General features: G+C 43.4%; 1 protein-coding gene across 4 annotated transcripts in view; it reads right to left on the reverse strand.

Annotated features, from left to right (window-relative positions):
* The window catches only part of SPECC1 (sperm antigen with calponin homology and coiled-coil domains 1), a 228,542-nt gene that overhangs the window by 184,497 nt on the left and 17,947 nt on the right, over nt 1-26,098 (reverse strand). For all 4 annotated transcript variants that reach the window (XM_041771937.1, XM_041771938.1, XM_041771940.1 and 1 more), the window contains exons 2-3: nt 17,175-17,345; nt 8,411-8,546 (exon numbers count right to left, since the gene is read on the reverse strand). In XM_041771937.1, coding sequence (XP_041627871.1) covers nt 8,411-8,546; nt 17,175-17,321 — 283 coding nt within the window. In that variant the 5' untranslated portion in view covers nt 17,322-17,345. The remainder of the gene's footprint in view (nt 1-8,410; nt 8,547-17,174; nt 17,346-26,098) is intronic.

The following is a 26,098-nucleotide window of genomic DNA, read 5'->3' on the forward strand; positions in this document are numbered from 1 at the left end:
TGTACCTGTCAGATCTCAGCTCACTTGCCCCACAGACATTGTGAGCAGAAATCTGACCCTACATCTACCTCAAACCTACTGGGAGAATCAGCAATCCCACTCTGAGCTATAAAACCCAAAGGATCAGGAGCAGGGACTCAGACAGCTATTTACATACCAATGGTTGTAGTAACATTATTCACAGCATCCAAGAGGTGAAAATGACACAGATATCCATTGATGGATGAATGGATAAACAAAGTGTGGTGCATGCATACAATGTAATAGTATCCAGCATTAATAATATTAACGGTATCCAACATGAAAGGACCTTGAGGAGGTTATGCTGAGTGAAATAAGTCAGACACTAAAGATTGCCTGATTCCACATATGTGAAGTTCCCAGGACAGGCAAATTCATCGAGGCTGAAAGTAGAAGGGTGGTTGCCAGGGGCTAGGGGAGGAAGGAGCAAGGGTAGAGTTTCAGCTGTGCAAAAAAGAATGCTCTGTGGGTGGATGGTAGAGATGGCCATGCAACAGTGTGAATGTGTTTGATGCCACTGAGCTGTGCACTTAGAAAGAAATGCTTAAGATGAGGGGCGCCTAGGTGGTTCAGTCCTTCAAGTGTCCAACTCTTGATTTCAGCTCAGGTCATGATCTCAGGGCTGTGAGATCGAGTCCTGTGTTGGGCTATGGGCTGAAAGTAGTGCCCGCTTAAGACTCTCTCTGCCTCTCCCTCTCCCTCTCCCCATTCTTGTTATCTCTCTCTCTCTCTCAAAAAAAAAAGTTTAAAATGATAATTTTTATGTCATGTGTGTTTTACCACAATTAAAAATAACCCATTAGAAGAGTTGAGGGCTGTTTACTCCACCTTCAAAATACACCCAGAGCCTGACACCTGCTCCCAGCTCCACAGCTACCACCCAGCCCAGGCCACCTCCTTCCCAGCCTGGGCTCCCACTTCATTCACCTTGCTCAGCAAGCAGCCAAGGACTCCCTTCAGAATGAAGTCAGATCATGTCACTCTTCTGTTCCTTGGCCTTTCTGTCCTGGTCTTCCCACTGTTGTCCTCCTCGGGTCACCCCTTTTTACCCCGCTGACTTCATCACCTCTTCCAAGCAGGTCTATGTGGTTCTGTGAACACAGGCATCTCTGTCCTGCTCACTGATGATTCCTTTTTCCTAGAACAGTGCTGGGCATATAGTAGGCACTCAAAAATATTTGTTGAATTTAACAAATGATTAAAAGGAGGATTGCTTCTCACGTCTGGTAGTTACACCTATGGGCAGAATGCGGGCTCCTAGCGGCAGAGTTTTGATAAGGCTGCCATCTAGTGGCTGGATTCCTCGGTAGCTTTGTGGGTGCTCTCCCAACATTCCCAGGGACCCTGAGATGAGCACTGGATGTGGTAAGGAGTGAGGCCATGTAATGTTTGTCCTTCTCCAATTGACTTATTTCACTCAGCATAATACCCTCCAGTTCCATCCACATCGAAGCAAATGGTGGGTATTTGTCGTTTCTAATGGCTGAGTAATATTAGTGAAAATATCAGTGAGGGTGACAAAACATGAGAGACACCTAACTCTGGGAAACGAACAAGTGGTAGTGGAAAGGGAGGTGGGCGGGGGGTTGGGGTGACTGGGTGATGGGCACTGAGGAGGGCACTTGGCAGGATGAGCACTGGGTGTTATGCTATATGTTGGCAAATTGAACTCCAAAAAAAAAAAAATTTAAAAAAAAAAGGAGGGAGGCCAACTGCCTACACGCAAGGGACCACTCGGTTCTCTAAATCAACTCCTAAGGGTGAGATGAGACATGCACAATGGGAGGAAAGGAAGAAGGACACATCTAGGCTGTAATGCAGGCAGGTTTAATAACACTGATTTTGAAGATCAGTAGGAGCACATATTGAGTGTGGAAGCGCTGGGTTTGGCCAAATTCGTTTGGCTTTTTTTTTAAAGATTTTAAAAAATTTATTTATTCATGAGAGACACAGAGAGAGAGAGAGGCAGAGACACAGGCAGAGGGAGAAGCAGACTCCTCGCAGGGAGACCAATGCAGGACTCGATTCTGGGACTCCAGGATCACGCCCCAGGGCCAAAGGCAGGGGCTAAACTGCTGAGCCACCCAGGGATCCCCTCATCTGGCCTTTCTGAAGCCAGATTTCCTGACCTGGATAAAGGACCACATTGTCACTTTTTTCCCCCAAGATTTAACTTATTTACTTGAGACAGAGAGAAGGGAATGCACACCCGTGTACACAAGGGGGAGGAGGGTGGTGGAGACACAGAAGGAAAGGGAGAAGCAGACTTCTCGCTGAGCAGGGATGTGGGGCTTGATCCCAGGACCCTGGGATCATGACCTGAGCCAAAGACAGATGCTTAAATGACTGAGCCACCCAGGCACTCCTAACCAAAGAATTTAAAACATAACACTATATTATAATTTATTTTTTAAAAAGATTTTTATTTATTTATTCATGAGAGACACAGAGAGAGAGGCAGAGACATAGGCAGAGGGAGAAGCAGGCTCTTCACAGGGGCCTGATGCACGATTCAGTCCCAGGACCCCAGGATCACGACCTGAGCCAAAGGCAGATACTCAACCACTGAGCCACCTAGGCATCCCTATATTATAATTTCATGAAAAGATCCTTTTTAAGATTGGTACAGTTGAAAGAAAACACAGATATAATACATACCATACATTATAGAAAACCTATCCCAAAGCCAAAATTTCGAAATCTAAGACTTGAGGGCCATAGAAATAATTCTGTCCCTTAAGAGTCTACATATGATTTATAATTATATCTTTCCTTAAAGAAGAAATCAACTATATCTCTTAACATATAGAGAACTGATGTAAGTCTGGTAAATCCAGCATCCAATGGAGATGCCATTTCTAACACAATTATTCACATCTTTGTCTTTGTGGTATGGAGATTTAAAAACCTGCACTTATTACTTGTACCAGTACTTTCCTTCCCTGGTTTCACATGTGTGAAAAAAAAAAAAAAGACAAAATGTGATGCAGTGTTCAAATGACTACCTGACACTCTTGGACATCTGCAGAGGTGGGACACCTCCAGCCCAGAGGCACTGGCTGATGGGCAGCATCACCCACCATGCAGCCCAACAGCTGGCTCATGATGCGTGGGTCTGGATTCACCATGAGTGAGGCAGTTTGGGGATACATGACAAATGCACAAAAGCGCCAGCTGTCCCAAAGCTGATTAAAACACTGTGGAGGACTGGCTACATTTAAAAATAGATTTCCAGAGACAAAATGTAATTTTCAGATTCAACTCTATTAATCTAAAGGATGTAATTTCATTGTAACAAAGTATGTGGCAAACTGAATTCGAATGGGAATGATAGGAATAATAATTGTATCTTGCATTCCAGTAGCCCATTATAGTTCAGAGAGTACTGTCTTGAGGACATCTCCACATAGCAGGGTAAGGATTTCCTTAATTTGATAAATAAGCACCTGAATGCCCTGGAGGGGGGAGGTGGGAGTGAACCCACCTTAGGAGCCAGTATTAAACCCAAGACTTTCTCTGGAATTCTGAACATAAGAAGAACATGCTGTGATCAAACAACCAAACAGTTCATTAACAAAAATGGTTAATAAACACTACAAAAGGCAAGTAGACGGGGAAGATTGGTCAAGGCAAAAGAAAAAAGTTTAGGCTATAACCTGTATATTATTCTGTTTTTAATTTTTAAAGCACACATATGTATCTATATGTTAAAAAAATTTCAAACAGGGGCATCTGGGCGGCTCAGTCAAGTGTCTGACTTTGGCTCAGGTCATGATCTCAGGATTCTGGGATTGAGCACCACTCCCTGCTCAGCGGGGAGTCCGCTTCTCCCTCTCCATCTGCCCCTCCCCTCCACTCCTGTTCTCTCTCTCAAATAAATAAATAAAATCTTAATAAAATTTAAAAAATAAAAAAATTTCAAACAATATAGAAATATCTAATATGCAGGCTCTTTCCCTCACAACTTCCAATTCTGGTAACTCCTCAAAGATAATCATTTTTAATCCCTCCAGAAGACTGTTATGATTTCAAATATTAAATTACTGTATATTTTTAAAAATCACAGCAAGCGAGATCATAAGCACCATGTTATTTTCCCCACTTAATATACTTTGATCTTTCTCTATGGGTACAATTATGCCACCAGCCGTGTACTGATACACACTCAGGTGTTGCCAGTATTTTACTGTTAAAATAATGTTACAACTGTCCACATAGATCATCATCCTCTTTCAAGTAAATCAGTAATATTAAATGCTAAGGAGCAGAAATCCTTGGTGAAAGATTATATGCATTTCAAATCTAGACAGAAGGATCCCTGGGTGGCGCAGCCGGTTAGCGCCTGCCTTTGCCCCAGGGCGCGATCCTGGAGACCCAGGATTGAATCCCACGTTGAGCTCCCGGTGCATGGAGCCTGCTTCTCCCTCTGCCTATGTCTCTGCCTCTCTCTCTCTCTCTGTGACTATCATAAATAAATAAAAATTAAAAAAAAAACAAATCTAGACAGATATTATCAAACTGTCCTTGTACATCAACTATACATGGAGCACCAGTTCCCTACGCCCTTAATAACACCAGAAATAATCAACTGTTTTAGTTTGTTCATCTATGAGAGGAAATAGTATATTAATTCTTGTTTTGATTTACATCTCTTTACCTCTATGTGAGACTCAGCATCTTTCCTAGTACCTGTCTTTATGGTTTAATGTGAACTGCCCTTTTTCTATTCTTTTTTTCTTTTTCTTGTTGATTGATATAAACTCTTTGTAAATGCCTTTCGTTACATGTATTGCAAATAACTTCCCTGTTTTTACAAAGTAGTTTTTTATATTCAAAATGAATTTTCATCTTTTTTTTTAAGATTTTATTTATTCATGAGAGACAGAGAGAGAGAGAGAGAGAGGCAGAGACACAGGCGGAGGGAGAAGCAGGCTCCATGCAGGGAGTCCGACATGGGACTCAATCCTGGGTCTTCAGGATCAGGCCCTGGGCTGAAGTCGGCACTAAACCACTGAGCCACCAGGGCTGCCCAATTTTCATCTTTTCTTATATGGCTTCTGTGTTTGTTTCGACTTAGAAAGGCCCTTCCAAGACCAAGACTACAAATTGACTCTGAGGCTTTCTCTTTCCACATTCAGGGTTTCACTTCATAATACCGAAATCTTGAAATTTATTTTGATGAGAGGAATGAGATAAGGATTTAGCTTTATTTTTTTCCTGAAGACCCAGTCATCATTTTCCAATGAATTATCTATCTTGATTAAAAAAAAATGCTACTTTTATTCTATACTATCATATTACCCTTGGTGTAATATGTATTTTCTCCCTTGTTCTGCTCAATTGCATACCTATTCTCCAGTTCCAAGATGCTTAAACTTAGCCCCTTGATTACTGTGTTTTAGAAATATTCTGGTTATTCTAGAATATTTAGTCTTTGAGATCAGAGCTTATCAACAGAGGCATTATTAAGATTTTGGGCTGGACAGTTCTTTATTGTGGGGGGGCTGTTCTATGTGTTGTAGGATGTTCAGCAGCATCCCTGACCTCTACCCACTAGATGTCAGTAGCACCCCCTAATTATGACAAAAATGTCCCTAGACAATGCCAGTTGTTCTTTGGATTAGGGTGGAAGGCAAAAAGGCCCCCAGTTGAGAACCACTGTTTTTGATAAATCCAGTATCACTTTACCAGGGTTTGCACTCCCAATCAATTCCCACTGATATCTTAACTGAGATGAAGATAAAGTCATAGAATAATTTAGACAATGTTACTATATTTAAGATATTATACTTCTTATTATATTAATATATTTATATATAATTATACTTATATATTATTATTATATTTGATCTTCCTACTCAAGAATGATGTATGTCCTTCTACTTATTTACATCTTCTTCAATGTCCTTCAAGAGAGTTTTAAGATTTAAAAAAAAATACAGGCTTTTGTAATATTAAGTTTATTCCTTGGTATTTTACCTTTTACATTCCTTTATAAATGGGATCATTTCTTGTATTATTTATCTCTTCTAACCAGTTACTGATAAGAAAGCTATTTATATTTGATATTCTATAACCAACCACACACTTAAATCCTGTTGTATCTAACAGATCTGCAGGACATTCTAAGTTTCTTTCTAATGCCACAATTTTCAGGAAATTTTAAGCATTTTTCTAAGCATACAATGTTATCCTCTGCAGAAAATCTTTTGTTTCTTCATTTCCAATATTTCTGTAGCTAGAGCTCTCCTGTCTCACTGCTTTGGCTAATGCTTGCAGAAAAATTTAGATGACAGTGGTAATGATGGGCAATCTTGAATCATTCTTGACTTTAGTGGCATACTTCCAAGATTTCAACCTTGAGAACAGCCCTGGCTTTGGCTTGAGATACATATATTGTATCCCACTAGAGAAGTATCTCTACATTTATAGTATATCCAAAGTTTGTTTTTAAATCAGAAAGTGCTAATTTTGCCAAGCGTGTCTTCCATCTCTATTGAGAGGACCAATGGTTCTCCTTTGTTCTATTAATGTTGTGAAACAGATTATATTCCTAAATTTCCAAATACTAACACATTCTTGGAAAGCATAAATCCACTCGGCTGCTATCTACACTATTACTCTTTTCATTTTTTGTTGAATTCTATTTGCTTGCATTTCAATTCCACATTTTTACATCAATATTTGAGAGTGAGATGATTCTGTCATTTTTTTTTTTTTTTTTTTTTTTTTTTTAGCGGTACTGTTAACTTTTGGAATTAATGTTTAGGTTGGCATGATAAAAAAAAGTTATACTTTCATTTGTTGTATTTTTAAAACCAAAAGTCTGTATTTAGTATGAAACCAGTCTTTAAAATAGTATAACCATTGTATAGAAATATGAGGCCCTGGGCAGCCCGGGTGGCTCAGCGGTTTAGCGCCTGCCTTTGGTCCAGGGCATGATCCTAGAGACCTGGGATCGAGTCCCACATCAGGCTACCTGCATGGAGTCTGCTTCTCCCTCCGCCTGTGTCTCTGCCTCTCTCTCTCTCTCTGTGTCTCTTATGAATAAATAAATAAAACCTTTAAAGAAAAAAAAAAGAAATATGAGGCCCTTACATCCAAAAAAAAAAGGCACATATATTCTTTGTAGATTCAACTGTTTGAAAATTGAATAAATTGGGCAGCCCTGGTGGCGCAGCGGTTTGGCGCCGCCTGCAGCCTGGGGTGTGATCCTGGAGACCTGGGATCGAGTCCCACGTCGGACTCCCTGCATGGAGCCTGCTTCTCCCTCTGCCTGTGTCTCTGCCTCTCTCTCTCTCTGTCTATGGGTAAGTAAATAAAATCTTTAAAAAAAATTGAATAAATTAAAATATACCTTTAAAAGCTAATCTGGATTGTGGTGTTTTGTGGAGAATGCAGAAATCATAAGAATACCACAGTTCAACATCCATTACAAATTAATAATGACATATTTCAGCTATTTTCCTGTCTTAGTTTATCAATACACAGATATCTGCATTGAAACAGTTGGACCATGGAATTCTTAGCTCTCTTATGTACATCTACCTAAAGAAAATGAAACACATTCCTGATGTTTTATGCTTCCCAAGCTCTGAACTCAAATAGGATGATTAAAATACCTTTTTCTGATTCTCAGAAAACCAGCAAAACTGAGGAAATTTGTGGGTTCCAGAGGCCACTGCCACCTAAGTGACTCAGAGGGTCTTCCCCGTCCCAGAGGATCCAGGAAGGATGTTGCACACCCACGTCTGCGAGAGACCTATGGGATCTTTCACTCCTCTAATGTACCCCACACCAACACAACCCCAGAACATACACCACCTTGCCCGGACCGCCAACGGATTTCACACACACGGTGACAGATGGACACCTGGATGGACAGAGGGAGCCTCAGTACTCTCATTACCTTTCGTCTCTCCTCCGGCTCCTCACTAGATGTAAACTCCCTGTGGGCAGGGACATTGTTGCCTAAACCCCATCCTGGCCCGGAATGAGAGCCAGTAACACACATCTGATGAGGGGAGGGATGCAGGAGTCATTGAAGGTTTTTCATATCGCCAAGATGAATGGTCTGCTTAGGTCCTTCCTTCCTGAATCCCCCCTTTTTGGGTCCCTCCTGCCTGGGTCCCTCTTTTCTGAGTTCCTCGTTCCTGGGTCTGTCCTGCCTGAGTCCCCCCTGCCTGGGTCCCTCTTTCCTGAGTTCCCCCTACCTGAGTCCCCCCTGCCTGGATCCCTCATTCCTGGGTCCCCCCTGCCTGGATACCTCTCACCTGGGTCCCCCTTGCCTCAGTACCCCCTGCCTGGATCCCTTGTTCCTGGGTCCTCCCTGCCTGGGTCCCTCTTTCGTGAGTCCCTCCTGCCTGGGACCCTCTGACCTCCTTCCTACCTGGGTTGCTCCTCAGGCGGTTCTCAGCAGGCTCGGATATGGCTCCAGCTGTGGAAGTCTTTTTCAGTCGAACTACCCCCGAAGTGGTGGTACTTCCTGGTTTGTTGAGCATGTCCTCGCTACTGGCCCTCTTGAGCTAAGAGACAGATAGAGGGAGGATGAAAGCATACACTGTCAGTAAGGCATGCTATACACCAAGAAAGCCCTGAGCGGTACCACCTGCCCGGTGGTTAAGATGCACTAAAGGCACCCTGAGAGGCACGATCATGTGCAGTGGAAAAATGCAAAGCTACGTAAACCTGTGCCTATCATTTACAGGTCAGAGTATGATCTTCCATTACCGTTGCAAAATATAAGATTATGGATGTCTATTACCCATCATGTCACACTTCAAATAATGTGTTGTTGTTTTTTTTTTTTTAAAAAAAAAAAACTGTTTTTCTGTTTATTTGTTTGTTTGTTTGAAAGATGGGAGCCGATGAAGAAAGAACTGTGAGGCACATAAAAAGCAAGATAGTGTAATGCACGAAAAATTCAAGGACAACAAAAAATAGCTTAAAAATACATATCTCAGTCACAGAGATGTATGTATGTGTATATATGTACAAATATGTATATATATATATACATGCACATATATATAGAGGAAGTAGAAGGATGAGATAGAAACGATCCGAATCTTCACCACCAGCTCCACACCAGGCACTCTGCATATGACCTCACACAGACAACATGTTCAAAGGGAAGAGAGGAACTTTCTGGAGGCCAGAAGAGCACTGCTAACGGAAGACAGAAAGAAAGCAGAACCTCTCTGCTCCTTTTCTGCTTTCTTCCCTGTCATGGAACCAGCATAAAACATTTATTGAGAGGAATTGAAGTCTAAGGGGGAGGAGCCCCTAAAGGAGCTCACAGGTCGGCCCAGGTAAATTACAGTCAGGGTTAATGAGAAACACCGCAAATAAATTTTCTCCACCATTCTAAGTCTTCTTGAAAGAATATCTCTAAAGAGGAATATAATTAGAAGGCCGGAGCCAGGCAGATGCCCGGAGCCATCCCGAATCTACATGACATCTGGAAAAAGTAGTATGAAAAGCCCTCAAGTCAATGGAGATGTGGAGCAAGCAGCACCCCCCCCCCCCACACACACACACTGGCTGAGACCCCAACGGCTCTACTCCCTCCTGCTCCACTGGCTTTGGGATCATTTACTGAAGGTTAGGTGTTTAAGTATTTGTGCGTGCACACACACAAACATTTCCACTTTTGCATTGTTTAGATTTCAGGGTATTACTACACACACTGCAAAATGGCTTGAAAGAAAAAAAAAAAACAAGCAAACCAAGTGTTGGTGAGGTTCTGAAGCAACTGGAACTCTCATGCTCTGCTGGTGGGAGAGTGTGGACTGCTAAACCGCTTTGTAAAACTGGCAGGATCTACTACAGCAGAATATTTGCACCTATGATTCAGTCATCCCACTCCTAAGTCTATATCCAAATGAGTACATAGGTTCATCAAAGGAACATTTACAGTGGCTTTATTTACAGTAGCCCAAAAGTAGAACCATCCAAATGGTTGTCAACAGAAGGGGCAAATTATTTTTTTAAAAATATTTTATTTATTCATGAGAGACACACAGAGAGGCAGAGACATAGGCAGAGGGAGAAGCAGGATCCCCGTAGGGACCCTGATGTGGGACTCAATCCCAGGACTCTGGGATCACACCCTGAGCCAAAGGCAGACACTCAACCATTGAGCCCCCAAGGCGTCCCATGAAGGGGCAAGTATACAACGGTAAGTACACAGTAGAAAGAAAAAAAAAAAAAGAAGAATTACTGCTACACTAATAAATGGATGGATCCCACACACATGTTACGTGAAAGAAACCAGACACAAAAGAGTATATACTTCCTGACTTCATTTATACGAAGTTAAGAATTGGTAAAACCAAATAATGGTGACAGAAGTTAAAATAGTGGTTACTTCTGGGGGAGTTACTAACTGGGAAAGAAGTCTCTGAGGGTGTGGAACAAGATCCTGAGATCTTGACCAGATCTGAGATCCTGACCTGAGCTGAAAACAAGAGTCAGCCGCTCAACTGAATGAGCTAACCAGGTGCCCCCAGAATGTTCTATATCTTGACTTGGTGGTGGTTATACAAACATATGTAAAAATTCAATGAGCTGTATAGCTAAGACCAAGATTAATAACATACTTTGTTATAAGTGTGTTTGGCTTCCACAAAAAAAAAAAAAAAAAAGGAAAATGAGGGGCAGGTTATAATTTGGGTGAGGCCCTGGTTCCACCCATGCAAATGCTAGTCTACTTTGTTCCTTTTCTCTCCACTGTTCTTTTAGAAAATTTTTTATTGTGGTAAAATATAACATAAAATTTGCCATTGGAAGTGTACAGTTCGATGGCATTAAATACGTTCAAACTGGGGATCCCTGGGTGGCGCAGCGGTTTAGCGCCTGCCTTTGGCCCAGGGCGCGATCCTGGAGACCCGGGATCGAATCCCACGTCGGGCTCCCGGTGCATGGAGCCTGCTTCTCCCTCTGCCTGTGTCTCTGCTTCTCTCTCTCTCACTGTGTGCCTATCATAAATAAATAAAATTAAAAAAAAAATTTTAAAAAAATAAAAATAAAAATAAAAAAAAATAAAAAAATAAATAAATACGTTCAAACTGTTGTGCAGCCATCATCACCATCCACGTCCATCATCCTGAAGTGAGACTCTACTCATGAAACAGTAATTCTCCATAGCCTACTTTCTAAAAGAGGGGGGGTGGCAAAAGTCTTACTATTAGTCCAGAAATTCTGATCAATGTTTTTAAACAAATTGTTCATTTAAAAAACAAATAGCTAATATTGAAAGGATGATTTGCATGCGCTTCTAGTTACTAGAAGTAAGCAGAATCGTATTTTCTGACCAGTAGCACAGACCCCCTAGTTTAACAACAGGACTAAACATGCCACTTGGGTTGTGGAAGAAGTCACTTGATTCCTCTTCCTATGGGGACTCTATCACTGTTTCTCTACTTTCTGTCTCAGAATAACAAGGGTCCCTGCACCCAATTTCTCCAGCGTCTCAAATTATGTCAGGTCACCAGTGAAATATGTGTTTAGTATTAAATGGCAATAGTTCATGATGTCAGCAACTTTTTCTCAATAGAAAAAAAATTATTATTTGCTCTGCCTGGAAGCATGCCCAGATGCCTTCCTGGGTCCTCAAAGAAAATCAATTTTGATTTTAGATTTTGAAAATTCCCTGGACAACACCTCGAATGAAAAAGGGAAATTGTTGCAGTTAACGGAAATTTCTAGCATTTGCAGTGGGTTCTGCTGTCCTCTGTCTGATTTTTGGACAGTACTAAAATCAGTAAGTCTGATGCAAAGTGTAGAATAATCAAATGCCACAGCAGAAGGCTCTTCCCACCCTTTCAACCCCCCTACCCTCCCCTAACTGAAACTGCCTCCTTCGATCCCATCACAGCCTCCACCCACCTTCAGGCTCAGCCCCCCGGGTGTGGCACCCTGGGGTAGAATTTACCACCCATTCATTCCAGCTTTCCGTAAGAGCTCTGTCCTTGGGACCCCTGGGTGGCTCAGTCAGTTAAGCATCTGCCTTCAACTCAGGTCAAGATCCCATGTCCCCAAATGGAACCCCGCATTGGGCTCCCTGCACTGTGAGTGGTCGGCTTCTCTCTGCCCCTCACCCAGTTTGTGTGCTCGCTCTCTCGCTCTCAAATAAACAAGTAAAATCTTAAAAAAAAAAAAAAAAAGAGCTCCAATCTTGGTGAGATGACAGGCGGAGTTCAGAAAGGACAGGAGTAAGCAAGCAGTGGGAGACTTACCCCTTGGTGGTCCCACTCTGTGTTATAAATAGATCCGATCCTGCCCTTTCCAGGCAAGAGGACAGCAGCAGGCTATCTCCTTCCCACACAGCGTGGGGAATTTGGGTGGCAGCAAGGCTTTTACAGGGAAGCACCTTCCACAAGGCATCCCATCTGAGAAAGATTTATTGCTGGGAAAGCTCCCCCAGGAGGCAGCATACAAGAAGAAAAACTGGTCCTTCCTGTCCTCTGAAGCAGATCTCTTCCTCTGTCACTCTTTTTTGGCTGTAGCATCAGCTATGGGAAGCCACTAGTCTTAGTAATTCTTGTTCTGTCTCTATTCATGGCTGCACTCTGGGCTTTGTTTCCTGGTCCCTGAATGCAGTTTCGGCACCGCTTGAGATCTTTGGTTTGTTACAGAGAGGATCACTAAGCAGGTATGCACTTCAGGTGCTACACTGATATGTGTAATAGGTTTTTACAATAATGCTTTCACTGATATTTAAGCTGCTGAGCACCTGCACATGGAAGCGTACAGAAGCAAAAAGTTTAAATGGCTTACAGATTAATGTAACTAAGAAATTCCTCTCGATTCCACAAAGATGGGGGCAGGGAGTAGAATCTAAAGCTCTAAAATCATTACATGTAATCTAATCCCATCTTCAAAGGTAGAAATGTGTTATGGCTGGAGCAGTGGCGCTCAAACTTGGGGTGTGCATGAGAATCCTTGGAGGGCTTGTTAAAATGCAGACTTCTTCCTATACCCCAGCTTCCAATCTGCCCAACACCATCCTCAAGTTGCCAATTCCCAAGGTCTGGAGTGAGGCCCCGAGAATCTGCATTTCTGACAAGTTGCCTGTTGGTGTTGATGCTGTTTATCTGGGAACCACACTCTGTGAACCAATGGTTTAGCACAGCACCATTGATGGAAATATAACACCAGCCACGTAAGCGTAGTGGCCACGTTAAAAAAGCAAAATGAAAGGTAAAATAAATTAACCTTAAGAATATATTTTCTTAACCCAACACAAAATATTATCAGTTAATGTAAAATATATTAATAAGGCATTTTACATTTTTTTGTACTGACTCTTCGCAATCTGGTATGTATTTCACCCTTACAGCACATTTAATTTTAACATTTCGAGGGACACCTGGGTGGCTCAGCGGTTGAGCATCTGCCTTTGGCTCAGGTCGTAATCCTGGAGTCCTGGGATCGAGTCCTGCATTGGGCTCCCTGCATGGAGCCTACTTCTCCTCTGCCTATGTCTCTGCCTCTCTCTCTGTGTCTCTCATAAATAAATACATAAAATCTTTTAAAAAAATTTTTTTTGACATTTCGAGGGCTCAACAGCTGCACGTGGCTAGTGGCCATCGTAGCAGGCAGCACAGGGGTGCAGCACTCCTAGAGAATGATTATGTAAGACTGCTGAAGGAGAACAAGTATCAGCAGGTGAGGAGCAGAGGGTCAGAGGCAAGCATAGATGAGCAACAGAGGAACAGAGACTGGTGTGTTCCAGTCTAGACTCAGAGAGGTTGTGGCCTTTCTGAGCTCCAAGCCTGCACCTTTTTCTACTCCAAATGACATAGAAACCTCAGATCTGCTCAATCCATTACTTTTCTGCTGAAGCTAGCTCCAGCCAATGCTTTGCCATATGCAGCGAAGGGGGTCCTGACTAATAGACTTGGGCATTATTATTAACGGCTGGAATGAAGTGGCCTGTCTGCCTCGGAGCACCCCAGGGCTTGAGCAGCATAGGGAAAACCTACAGTAACAGTCTTTGGGCCATCTGGGCTCCTGGTCCCTCATCCTGTTCTTACTCTGCTCCTGCGGCTGGGGCCAGTATTTGAAGTAGGGCATATCATTCAACTTTGCGAGATTTGTTTCAGTTTTCCTATTTGTGATGAATTCAGATATATCTATCCATCCCATATATATCCATTCACTATAACACAAATATAGTAAGATGGCAACTAGCATCCAGGTGGTTGGTATATGGGTGTCACTGTCATTTAACTTCTCTGGGTGCTTGCCATTTCCATAGTAAACTACTGAGGGAAATGAATCCTTTACCCAATACTAGATGTGGAAAGGGGAAAATGGAAAAAGCATAGAAATGTGACAAGAGCTAGGGAACCACAGGCTTGGTATGGCTCATTCTGCTACCCTGACCCTCAAATGCTTCCCCTTTATAGAGTAAGACCTGGGGACCCTAAGAATCAGAAATGACAACATGGATTTTTGCTTTTCCCCTGACATTTTCCCCGTGGAAGAAGTTTCCAAAAAAATTGACCTATCCCTCCCTGGCATAACCAGCCAACACTTCATTGTCCTTAGGAAACCTTGCTGGACTTCAGACATTTTTTTATTAAACATTGCTTTAAAAAACATTTTGAGAGACTCTTGGTGGCTCAGTGGTTGAGCGTCTGCCTTCAGCTGAGGGCATGATCCCAGGGTCCTGGAATTGAGTCCTGCATCAGGCTCCCAGTAGGGAGCCTGCTTCTCCCTCTGCCTGTGTCTCTGCCTCTCTCTCTGTGACTCTCATGAATAAATAAATAAAATCTGAAGAAAGAAGAAGAAAGAAGAAGAAGAAAGAAGAAAGAAGAAAGAAGAAAGAAGAAGAAGAAGAAGGAGAGGCAGAGGTGTAGGGGTGGGAAGGAGGAACGCTCCAGGCAGAAGAGCAGCAAACAGGCTGCTTCAGGAGTGCGCCTAGCTCACAGAGGGACAGTGCCCCTGGGAACCAGAAGACCGTGTGGCCAGAGCCCAGGGAGCAGGGCAGAGGAGAGGGCAATGACATCTGAGAGGGAATAGGATCTCCAGGGCATCACTGGCTATGTCAGGGACTTTGCTTTTCACTCTGAGTCAAATGGGGAACCTTGAGGGATGTTTAAATGGAGAAATGATGACATATGTGTTGAAAGGACCACTCCGGCTTCTGCTGAGACCAGAATGTAGGGTGCAAAGACAAAAGGACAGAGATCATTGAGGAAGGCCATGCAAGGAAGGTGGTGGCATGAGCCAGGTGGTCCCAAGGGAGGCGGTGGGAGCCAGCTGAAGTTGACATCGATTCTGAAGGTAGAAGTGATAGCATTTTGCTGATGGCCTGTGGCATATGAGAAAAGCAGGGCCCAGGATGGTGGCTCTGGCCTGAGTCACTGAGAGCATGAAGTTGCTCAAGGGGGAAGATTCATGAGGAGCAGGAAGATTGATGGGGGCAGGTAAGGCGGTAGGGAAGGAATCTGATTTGGACAGGTTGCATTCTAGGTGGCTTTTATTTTTAGTTTTAAAAAAGATTTATTTATTTTAGAGAGAGAAAGAAAGAGTGCACATGCAAGCAGGGAAAGAGGGAGAGGGAGAGAGAATCTCAAGCAGACTTTGTGCTGAGTGCGGAGCCTGATGCAGGGTTCAATCCCACCACCCTGAGATTACAATCTGATGCTTAATCGACTGAGCCACCAGGCGCCCCTCTAGGCACCTGTTAGACAGCTAAGAGGCGATGTCACAATATCAGCTGGAGTGCTCCTGCATGGAGATGTCAATTTGTATGCCATCCACATATAGAGTTAACCCTAGAAAAGCACAAGGGTCGGGGTGCCAACACCCATGCAGTCAAAAATCCATGTCTATCTTCTGACTCCCCCAAAACTCGATTCATAGCCTACTATTGATCAGAAGCCTTACCAATAAAATAGTTCAGCAACACATATTTTGTATGTGATATGTATTATATACTGTATACTTACAGTGAAGTAAGCTAGAAAGAAGAAAATGTTAAAATCAAAAGCATCAACTGTAGTATCTAAATTCACGAGAACAGATGCTAACACCTAGAACAGCTGTTCTTGACAGGGACAGTGCAGACACTCACTCAGGGAGCATGCTGGAATTTATGGGGGCATTTTTACTCATCATACTGATTGGAGGCACTACTTATTTTTAATGGGTGGGAGGACAGGGAACCCAGTTGTCCTGCAATGCATGTGGCAATCCTGCACACAACAGTGTCCCATATGCCACAGAATTTTCACACATTCTGCAGACATTCTCAAGGGTGGAGCGCCTTTTTATCATTATCTGAGCCTCAAGCATCCCTTCATTTTATATATGAAAACAACATACTTCTTGCACAGCTGCCCCATCCAGGGTGCTCTAAGGAGTGCCTTTGGTCTCTCAGCAGTCACGCCCAAGCAGATACAGATGGAAATACATATTATTTAATTATACACAAATTAAATATTTTTAATTTCCTTTTCTTTTCCTTTTATAGTCAGGATGTTATATTGATTTCTCAAGAGTATGTGTGTAGGGAGGTTATACTATCTCTGAATCTCATCTCAGGATAGTAAGGGAAGCATTGGGGGTGACACAGCAGCTAGAAAAGAGGAGACCCCCAAACTGCATGCTGGGCCCACTTGATATTAGAAGCCCAGGGGGTGAGGAGCAGCCATCAATGGGGACTGGGAGGTGCCTCCTGGGAGGGAGGAGACAACTGAGAGGAGGTATTCCCAGACAGAGGGCATAATCAACCATGTTTAGGCTGCTGATGGGGAGTTAAGACAAGAAAGAACTGACAACTCCATGAGCAGGACTGAGAAGATCATTGGTGATCTCAACCCCCCCCCCCCCGCCCCGCCCCAATCTCCTGGGGTTCTGTGGGCAAAGTTCTAACTGGAGAGTCCACAGAATCCAGGGCAGGGGAATCTGAGTTTCTGTTAAACATTTTACACATGTCCTTCCTCAATCCCAGAGCACCCCTGCTATACCCTCTTTGCTCTGTTCCTTTGGGTCAGGATGGGCTGGTTCTCCTGGGACCCTCCTTGGATCCTTCCTGGCCTTGAGAGGCCATGAGGCTTGCTTACTGCCCTCTTCAATCCTCGCACCCAGGGGTCCCCGGGGGCACTCAGCAGCCCTGGACTGGGCGTTTTCATCCGTACCTTGCTGAGCCGGGACTCAAACGCCAGTGAGGTGGAAGATTTAGAACTCTTCATGCCCGAAGAAGCTGCAGGGAGGGGCCGCGCCCGGTCTGGCCCATGGCTGCCCGCTTTGATGACTGGATTCCAGGGCTTGGCTGCACTCCTCATGTTTGTCCTAGTGCGTCTGTCTCTCTGCACAAGATTGAAAAGAGAAGCATGAGTGTCCACAGCTCGAACATGCTGAGCACCATCACAGAGCTTTCCTCCATCTCCTCATTCCCACCGTTATTACAGAGAAGGAGGGCTTCTCTTTGGGTTGCACGGTGAGCATTCTCTCTAACTAACCCCTTTGCTTCACATTGGCTTTTTTTTTTTCTAAGATTTTAAAAATTCATTTATTCATGAGAGATACAGGGACATAAGCAGAGGGAGAAGCAGACTCCCCATGGGGAGCCTGATGCAGGACTCAATCCTGCATCAGGATCATGTCCTGAGCCGAAGGCAGACGCTCAACCACTGAGCCACCCAGGTGCCCCCTTTACATTGGCTTTTTCCAAATCAGTGAAACCATATGTGAGATAGTACGGATGTTCTACATTACTTTTCAGCAAAATGTCAGCTCCTTGGCGGTGAGGGTATCACCATACTAGCATATGGTATGGTACATACCATCATTAGGCTATACTATTATTCTATATGCCCATATGCCATATGCATATCCCTTTAAAACAGGGCAGCCTGAGTCAAGACATTCTGTGTCTGTAAGTCTTGCAGCTTCCAGGTTGACAACAGCACGATCTATCTAATTTTCAAATGGATCTAAATGAATTATTTGAAACTTGGATTTCCCAGAAGCACAGCATTTTCCTTCTTTCGGGCAAAAATGGGTATCACTTAAAAATTAATGGAGCATGTTTTAATTGGTCAGACCTGACATTGTGAGGCAGAGCTACCCCCTCACTGAACTGGTTTATGAAAGAAATCCGTGCTAAGTAGCAGGCTGCAGTTCAAGGGCCTGCAGGCAGAGGTGTGGAAGGCAGCCTGAGTCCTGCCATCGCAGTCAGGGTTCTGGTGCCTGAGTGAGGTGGGGCCTGCCGCCTCCGGACCCTTCAACCCCTCAGAGCCAGTTAATTCTCTCAATAACGCAACAGCAAAGGAGTAAGTGCTCTCTGGGGGCTCATTCAGCTCTAGCTCTGCCCCTGCCTTTGTGTATTCTCATGGCCAAGGGTGTGACGCAGAATACCAAAACCACAGGTAGTGCCTCATCCTTTCTTTTTTTAATTTTTATTTATTTATTTTTGTGCCGCATCCTTTCAAAGGCACAAACCAGAAAAATGCATTTTAAAAAACATCTGTAGGTGACAGACAGCTATTTCCAGTGGTCACTGCTGGTAGAACCTGGAGGTCTAATTAACTGTCCCCAAGGGAGGGGTCATAGCTGGTGCCAAGCGGCTCTGGGCAATCCCCATTTCTGAGCGTCCCTGTATCCCAGTAGACCCCATTAGCCACCATTCAGAAAAACAATAGGCTCCCTCCCCAGCCTGGCTCAGGCAGTGATCTCTTCCAGTTCTTGTCTCCTTCTTCTGGCTGCAAGACACCATTTTGACTGACATGCCTCTTGGCCAGGGCCAGCCAGCTCCTATTCCTAAAGTGATTAGCTGGCGGTGGCACATGTCCCAGAATCTACCTGGAACTGCTTCTGCACCACTATACCCGAGGCTGTGCGAACGTGGCTACAGGTGAAGAGATATGTATTTAAAGACTTTGTCATCTGTTTTCTATAGTGTCATCTGTTTCTATAGTTTTCTGAGAAAACTTATCCACGACTTCATTTATGTGATTAGTTCTGAACCTTATTAGCCTCAGCTTCGTTCCAAATATGATGATTCTTTTTCAAAATTCCATATTACTTCTTGTGTATTTTACTGATGTTTAGCACCAATTATTTTTCTTTCTTGACCCATGATTTTTAATGCTGGTTTCCATGGCAACAGTGAGAGCATTCCTAGGTTGACAACTACACAGCGACTAATTTTATTGGGACTCCCAACATAAATGAATTGACAGAGCCTGAGTAATTCTTTTTTTTTTTTAATTTTTATTTATTTGAGACACAGAGATAAAGAGAGAGAGAGAGAGCAAGAATGGGGAGGAGAGGGAGAAGCAGGCTCTCAACTGAGCAGGGAGCTCGACATGGGGCTTCATCCCGGGACCCCAGGATCACGACCTGAGCTGAAGGCAGACACTTAACCAACTGAACCACCCAGGCACCCCAAACTGAATAATTCTTGAAGAGAATGACTGATTACTTTTATCAGTTACTACAGAACCAACCTGCAACGTGTCAGGTTGTCTTATGAAGATGACTCAAATAAAATATCTATTTAATCAAGGCATCCTTTTACATATGATTACCACTACTTCAAAATGACTATTACAGGGCTTACTTTATGAAAACGTAAGATGATTCTGCCAAAGACCAAGGTGATTCTTGGTCAAAACTCAAGATCTAAACTCCTCTCTGAATCTCTGGTGACAAATCTGGCCATCTTCTGGATGGTACACATTGAAAATGTTCAGCCATTTTTCTTTTCTTTCTTTCTTTTTTAAGATTTATTTAGTTATTCATGAGAGACACACAGAGAGGGGCAGAGACATAAGTAGAGGGAGAAGCATGCTTCCTGCGGGGAGCCAGATGGGGGACTCCATCCCAGGACCCCAGGATCAAGCCCTGAAAGAAAGGAAGACACTCAACTGCTGAGCCATCCAGGCATCTCCAGCCATTTTTCAAAAACTGATGAGTTACTTGTTCTGAGGCAAAATTCTCAGGGTTACCTTACTTATATCATTCCTCCTTTCCCTATTTCTCCTAGAACCTTCTGAACCCAATCAAATTATTTCCAAATGGATGTAGCCATGCGCTTGTGTCATCTGGACCTCTCCTGTTCACAATGCTATCCTTTCTTGGTTCCTTTCACTCTCTTTTCTCATTCTTTTTCCCAGACTAAGGCTTCTATTTTGGAACCATGTACCAGCCAGATTCTTCTCTTCAAATTCCACCTTCTTTCCAGATTTAAAATATACAGAAATGAGATAATTAATGTCCCACTCCTGTGAACCACGGAAAGAACTCTATATAGCATACAGGATGGGATACCTGGAGCTATATCAGGCTCTGCAGGGTCACTGCTACTTCCCAGGGATGGATAAGAGGATGAGAGCTAGTGTGTGAGGAAAACACTCTGGTCAGACCCAACACTAGCCTGGCGCCCTGCTCCCTCTTCTCATGGCTTAGGACATTACTAAACTTTGCCCAGCCCTCACCTCCGGCCTGCACCAGTGTCTTCCCAGAGTTCTCCACATCTTCCGGAGACTGCCTCTTTTTCCTTGCTCTGTGTATACCCAGCTCTAGGCTCTCCTGGGACAGGAGAGGTTTATGGTCAGAGCTGTCCACTGGCAGTGCCTGGCCGGCCTTGGCTCTGCTCTCTGCCCACTTCTAGGAAGGCCTCCTGTGGGAAGGGGAGCAGGTGCCCATAGGTCCCATTCCTGGATTTCTGCAGATTTTTTTGTGCACTCCACTTTTGACGCAGGGAACCAGTTAGTTATAGAAACGGTGCAGTGTGTGAGAGCAACTACTCTATGCCACTCTGAGCCTGGCAAGACACTGCAAAGTACTCTTCATGGATGTCTCTGTAAATCCTCACCCTAACCCTAGGAGGTTAAGTATCACCCCCACTTTACAGATGGGGAGACTTCTTTGGCTCAGGAGGATTAAGAGACTTGCCCAAATCACACAGTTTATTATGGAGCCAGGATTCAAGCCCAGCTGTCATTGGCTGTTAAACACCGGGTATGGAAATGGCCTCTGTGGCTGATCTTTGCTCCATGGGAAAGCAGGAATGCTTTTGGATCCAACGTTCCTGCTCTAAACCCAGCATCACCATTTGCTGTGTGAACTCGGGATGCTTTTCCAACACCACACGATTCTCAACATCTTCACCAAATAAAGTGGAGTTATTAGTGCAGATGGAAAGAAAACATGGATACTGAGGGCCAGGCACACAAAAGACACTCAGCAAATATTAGCTGCCTTCCCCACAAACACTATTAATCGTGTTCAGCAGAGGGCTGCTCTGCTTTATTATCTCAACAGTACACAACAATGGATCCATTAAATCAATTTCAGCGGCAGAAGCCAAACATACTGGATTTAAGGAAAGTGTTCATCCTGTATACAGAACAGCCTATTTTCTTGTGGAAACATGAAAGAGGGAAAGTAGAGAAGAAAATAAATACTGAGAGCAGACACATTCCCATCCTGAGAATTGGCCCCAACCTTAATATAGCCTCGCTACTGAGAAAACAGGTGTGACTACTGGGTGAATAATAATTTCCTTATGGATGTAAGTAACAGAAAATAAATAGGTGGGTTCTGACCAAGTACAAGAATCTTTTTTTTTTTTAAGGTTTCTATTGTTAATTCCCTGATTTCTGCAAATCCTCCTAAACCATCTCAAAGGATCAAGCTGATGAAAGAATTACAGTTAAATCTAGGAACCCACTCCCGCAAGGGTGGGAAGAGGGTCTTCCCAGGGCTGTTTCCTTTACATTTTTCAATTATTTTATTTTCTTACCGAGCTTCTTTCCTTTCCAGAAGAGACTAGACTTATATTTAAACTGCAACTCATAAATCATACGGCATAAAGTAGAAAAGAAAAAAGAGAGGGAGAGAAGGAAGATATAACAGGTATTTTAGGAATACGATTAGGTGTCTGGTCCCAGGGGAAAGTCAGAGCGCATGCAAATGTCTCCCACTCCCTCAACATGCGTTACTCTGCTACTTAATCGCTGCCCTCAGAACCTGTGTTGGAAGGGTTGTTTCGGGGCCTCAGATTTATGACCTTTTTAAGGCAAGAGAACAGAAGGGCGATGGGGAAACCATTCTGGACGATCACGAAATAATGAGTGTCTGGGAGTGGGAGAGGCATTGAGGTCTTTACTACAAGTACAATAAGCACCAGGAAGCGGAAAGCTGAAACATTCAAGTCTGAGAACTAACAAAATATGAATGTTCACATAGCTCAATCACCAGGGGACTCAGCAGGAAATAGAACATAAGTGAACAACATGCTGAAAATATCTAACTCGAGCTTTTTAGAACATGTGCTGAGTTTGCTCTTGACCTCAACAGTAGGTCGTAAACTGGAGTGGATGCTCTTACCACCGGGGGTATCTGGCAGTATACGGAGATATTTTTGGTTGTCACAACTTGGGACGTGCTATCAGCTAGACCTGGAGATGCTGCTGGACATCCTGCAATCCAAAGGGCGGCCCCGACAACAAAGAGGTGTCCGACCTAAAATGTCAGTAGTTGAGGTTGAGAAACTCAGTTCTAGGGGAAGAACAAGACTCCTTGAACACTAGTTCTTTGATGGGCACCCGGTTCGTTTCCCATCTAATATCAAAATGTTAATGCTGAGAATGTTTTAGGAGCAGCAGTGGGAATCCCAGATTTCTGCTGGAGGCCACAGGAAATCCTTCAAAGTTTATTATTTCCTGTGGTCCTGAGAAGTTATCCCATTAGCCTGAGATTCCTTCCTAGTAAATAAGGAAAAGAATAGATCCCCATGTGGTATCAGAAGAAAAATGGCAAACTGAAATTTATGTCAGTAGCAGAAGACATTTAACGAAAACGAGAGCCAAGAAGTGATAAAACAAAATCTAAATGGAAAAGAACATTTGTACATCATTAACCATACTGTCTCAAATGTGAAAAAAAGAAAAAAACAATCCACTTCAGAAATGGAATAATAACTTGCAGAAACTATGAAACGCTGCCACAAGGCAGAGATCCTTAGCAAATAGGATATAATCTGGGATAAGTCGGGTCACTGAATATGAAATGCAGACCCTAGAAAGAGGTTATAATCTGGAAGCTATTTTGAGACCAATGAAGGCTCAGAATCACTGCCCGGGGCCATCCTGCTGTCTCCAAAGCTGAACCAAGAAGCCAACATCCCAAGGAGTGGATAGCCACTAATCAGTAGTTATTTCCTTACCTATAATGTGGTTTCACATCAAAGAATTAAATGTGAGGGCATCCCGGGTGGCTCAGCGGTTTAGTGCCGCTTTCGGCCCAGGGCATGATCCTGGAGACCCAGGATCAAGTCCCAAGTTGGGTTCCCAGCATGGAGCCTGCTTCTCCCCTATGTCTGTGCTTCTCTGTCTCTGTGTCTCTCATGAATAAATAAAATCTTAAAAAAAAAAAAAAAAAAGAATTAAAAGTGAATGAGCCAAGGCAGGAGAGAAGGAAATGAATATAAAATACTTTAAGAGCTCTTTCTATAGAAATAGTTTAAAAAGAGCTATCGAAGGGTGACTAAGAATAAAAACTATGATGCAGTGCCAGGACCATTCTGTAGGGAAGGGCAGCCTTTTCAACAAATGGTGGTGGAAAAACTGGATAGCCACATTCAAAAGAACGAATGTGGATCCTTATCTTGTACTATAAACAAAAGTTAACTCAAAGTGGATCAAAGACCTAAATGCAAGCATTAAAATTGTAAAATGCTTAGAAGAAAACATAGAGGAAAAGCTTTGTGGCATTGGATATGACATTGGATTCTTTGATATGACATCTGAAGCACAGTCAACATGAGAAAAATAGACAAACTGGACTACCTCAAAATTAAAAACTTTCGTGCACCAAAGGGCACAATCAACAGAGCAAAAAGGCAATTCATGGAATGGGAGAAGGTACTTGCAAACCATTTTTCTGGTAAGAGGTCTGCTGTGGCCCAAACAGTGTCCCCTACATCCTCCATATCCATATGTTGAACCCCTGGCCCCCAATGTTATCATATTTGGAGATGGGGCCTTTAAGAGATAAATTAAAATTAAATGAGGTCATAAGTATGGGAGCTGAATTTGGTAGGATTGGGGGCCTTCTTTTAATAGGAACTGAACGGGGCAGCCTGGGTGGCTCAGTGGTTTAGCGCCGCCTTCGGCCCAGGATGTGGTCCTGAGACCAGGGATCCAGTCCTGTGTTGGGCTCCCTGCGTGGAGCCTGCTTATCCCTCTGCCTGTGTCTCTGCCTCTCTATCTCTCTTGGTGTCTCTCATGAATAAATAAATAAAATCTCAAAAAGAAAAAAAAAAAAAAAAGGAACTGAAGGGAGGTCTTATGAGGACATAGTGAGGTGGTAGTCCATGAGCCAGGAAAAGAGTCCTCAGAAAGAACTAAATCAGCCAGCACCCTGATCTTCAACTTCCCAGACTCCAGAACTGTGAGAAATTAATGTCTGTTGTTTAAGCTGCTTAGTCTGTAGTACTTTGGTAGGACAGCCTGAGCAGATGAAGAAAGGGTTAATATTCAGACTATATAAAGAACTCGTGCAACTCAACGAAAGCAAACATGATTTAAAATGGACGAAGAACTTGAATAGATGTTTCTTCAAAGATATACTATACACACGGCCAATAGGTACATGAAAAGCTGCTCAACATCACTAATCGTTAGGGAAATGCAATTTAAAACCACCAGGAGATACCACATCCAACCCATCAGGATGGCTACTATAAACAACAACGACAAACACAAAACACCAAGTGTTGCTGAGGATGTGGAGAAACTGGAACCATTGTGTATTACTGCTAGGAATGTAAAATGGTGCACCTACTATGGAAAATAGAATGGCAGTTCCTTGAAAAATGAAAAATAGAATTAGCATATGATCTGGTAAGCCCACTTCTGGGTATATTCCCAAATAGCTGAAAGCAGAGTCTCAAAAATATACCTGACATCCATGTTCATAGCAGCATTATTCACAATAGCCAAAAGATGGAAGTAACCCAAATATCTATTGATGGATGAATGGATAAACAAAATGTGGTATATGCATCCAGTGGAATATGAGTCAGCCTTAAAAAGGAAGTTTGATACATGCCACAACATGGATGAACTTTGAGGACATTATGCCAAGTGAAATAAACCAATCAGAAGAAAACAAATACCATACATATGGTTCCACTTATATAGTCAAGTTCATAGAGGCAGGAAGTGGTGGCTGCCAAAGGCTGAGGGGAGGGTGGCATGGGGGTTCCTGTTTAATAGGTATAGAATCCAGTTTTGTAAGGTGAATACAGTTCTGTGGTTGAATGGTGCCCAACAACACGTATGAATGTACTTAATGCCACAGAACTGCACACTCAAAAATGATTATGATGGTAAATTTTATATTATGGGTATTTTAACACAATTCTTTAAAACGTGGTAAGTAAACCAAAACCAGCAGTATAGGAGGGAACTGGAGACTTTCAAATCTATTTAGGTGGAAGCGTCTTGAGCCACGTTATTTATTTGGTCCCAGTTCCGGGCCCCGCCTGCTAGGCAGAGCTCAGAAAGGAACCATATACAAGGGTGTGGGCAAGATACGGAGACCAAAAAGGGAACGTGGAGAACCCTCCAGCTAGGGCTGTTATCACCCCAAGGCTGCAGGGCTCAGGGTAGGAAGCAGTTGGAACCCAGAGAGACTAAAAGACAGAAGCTGTGGCCTTCGGTAAAGAAATGCAACCCACTCACGGAGACTCATTTAGGAGGGAAGTCGGGGGGAAAAATGCCTCAAATTCATCCTCCCACTTTCTCCAATCTGCTGCTCACTGCTCTCACTGGAAGAAAGAGAGGAGACGTCGGGGGCAAAGAGAGGAAGCGCAGGACACTGGCCCTGCTCCCTTGGCCGGGCCAACTTCAATGCCACCTTCTTAAGCAAACTCATGTATTTCCCCTCTAGAAACTTCTCTCAGTGCACCGGGCCTCACAAGGGCTCTCAGACTTGCTTGCCAACTTATTGCTGGGCAGCTGCGAAGCCTTCCCAGGGGCCAGCCTCTGGGCATTTGCCTGAGTGTGGCCGACCCTAGCCTGGTGCACAACACAGACCCTGAATAGCC

This window comes from Vulpes lagopus, chromosome 10 (assembly GCF_018345385.1).
Source record: "Vulpes lagopus strain Blue_001 chromosome 10, ASM1834538v1, whole genome shotgun sequence".
In the NCBI taxonomy this organism is placed as follows: Eukaryota; Metazoa; Chordata; class Mammalia; order Carnivora; family Canidae; genus Vulpes; species Vulpes lagopus.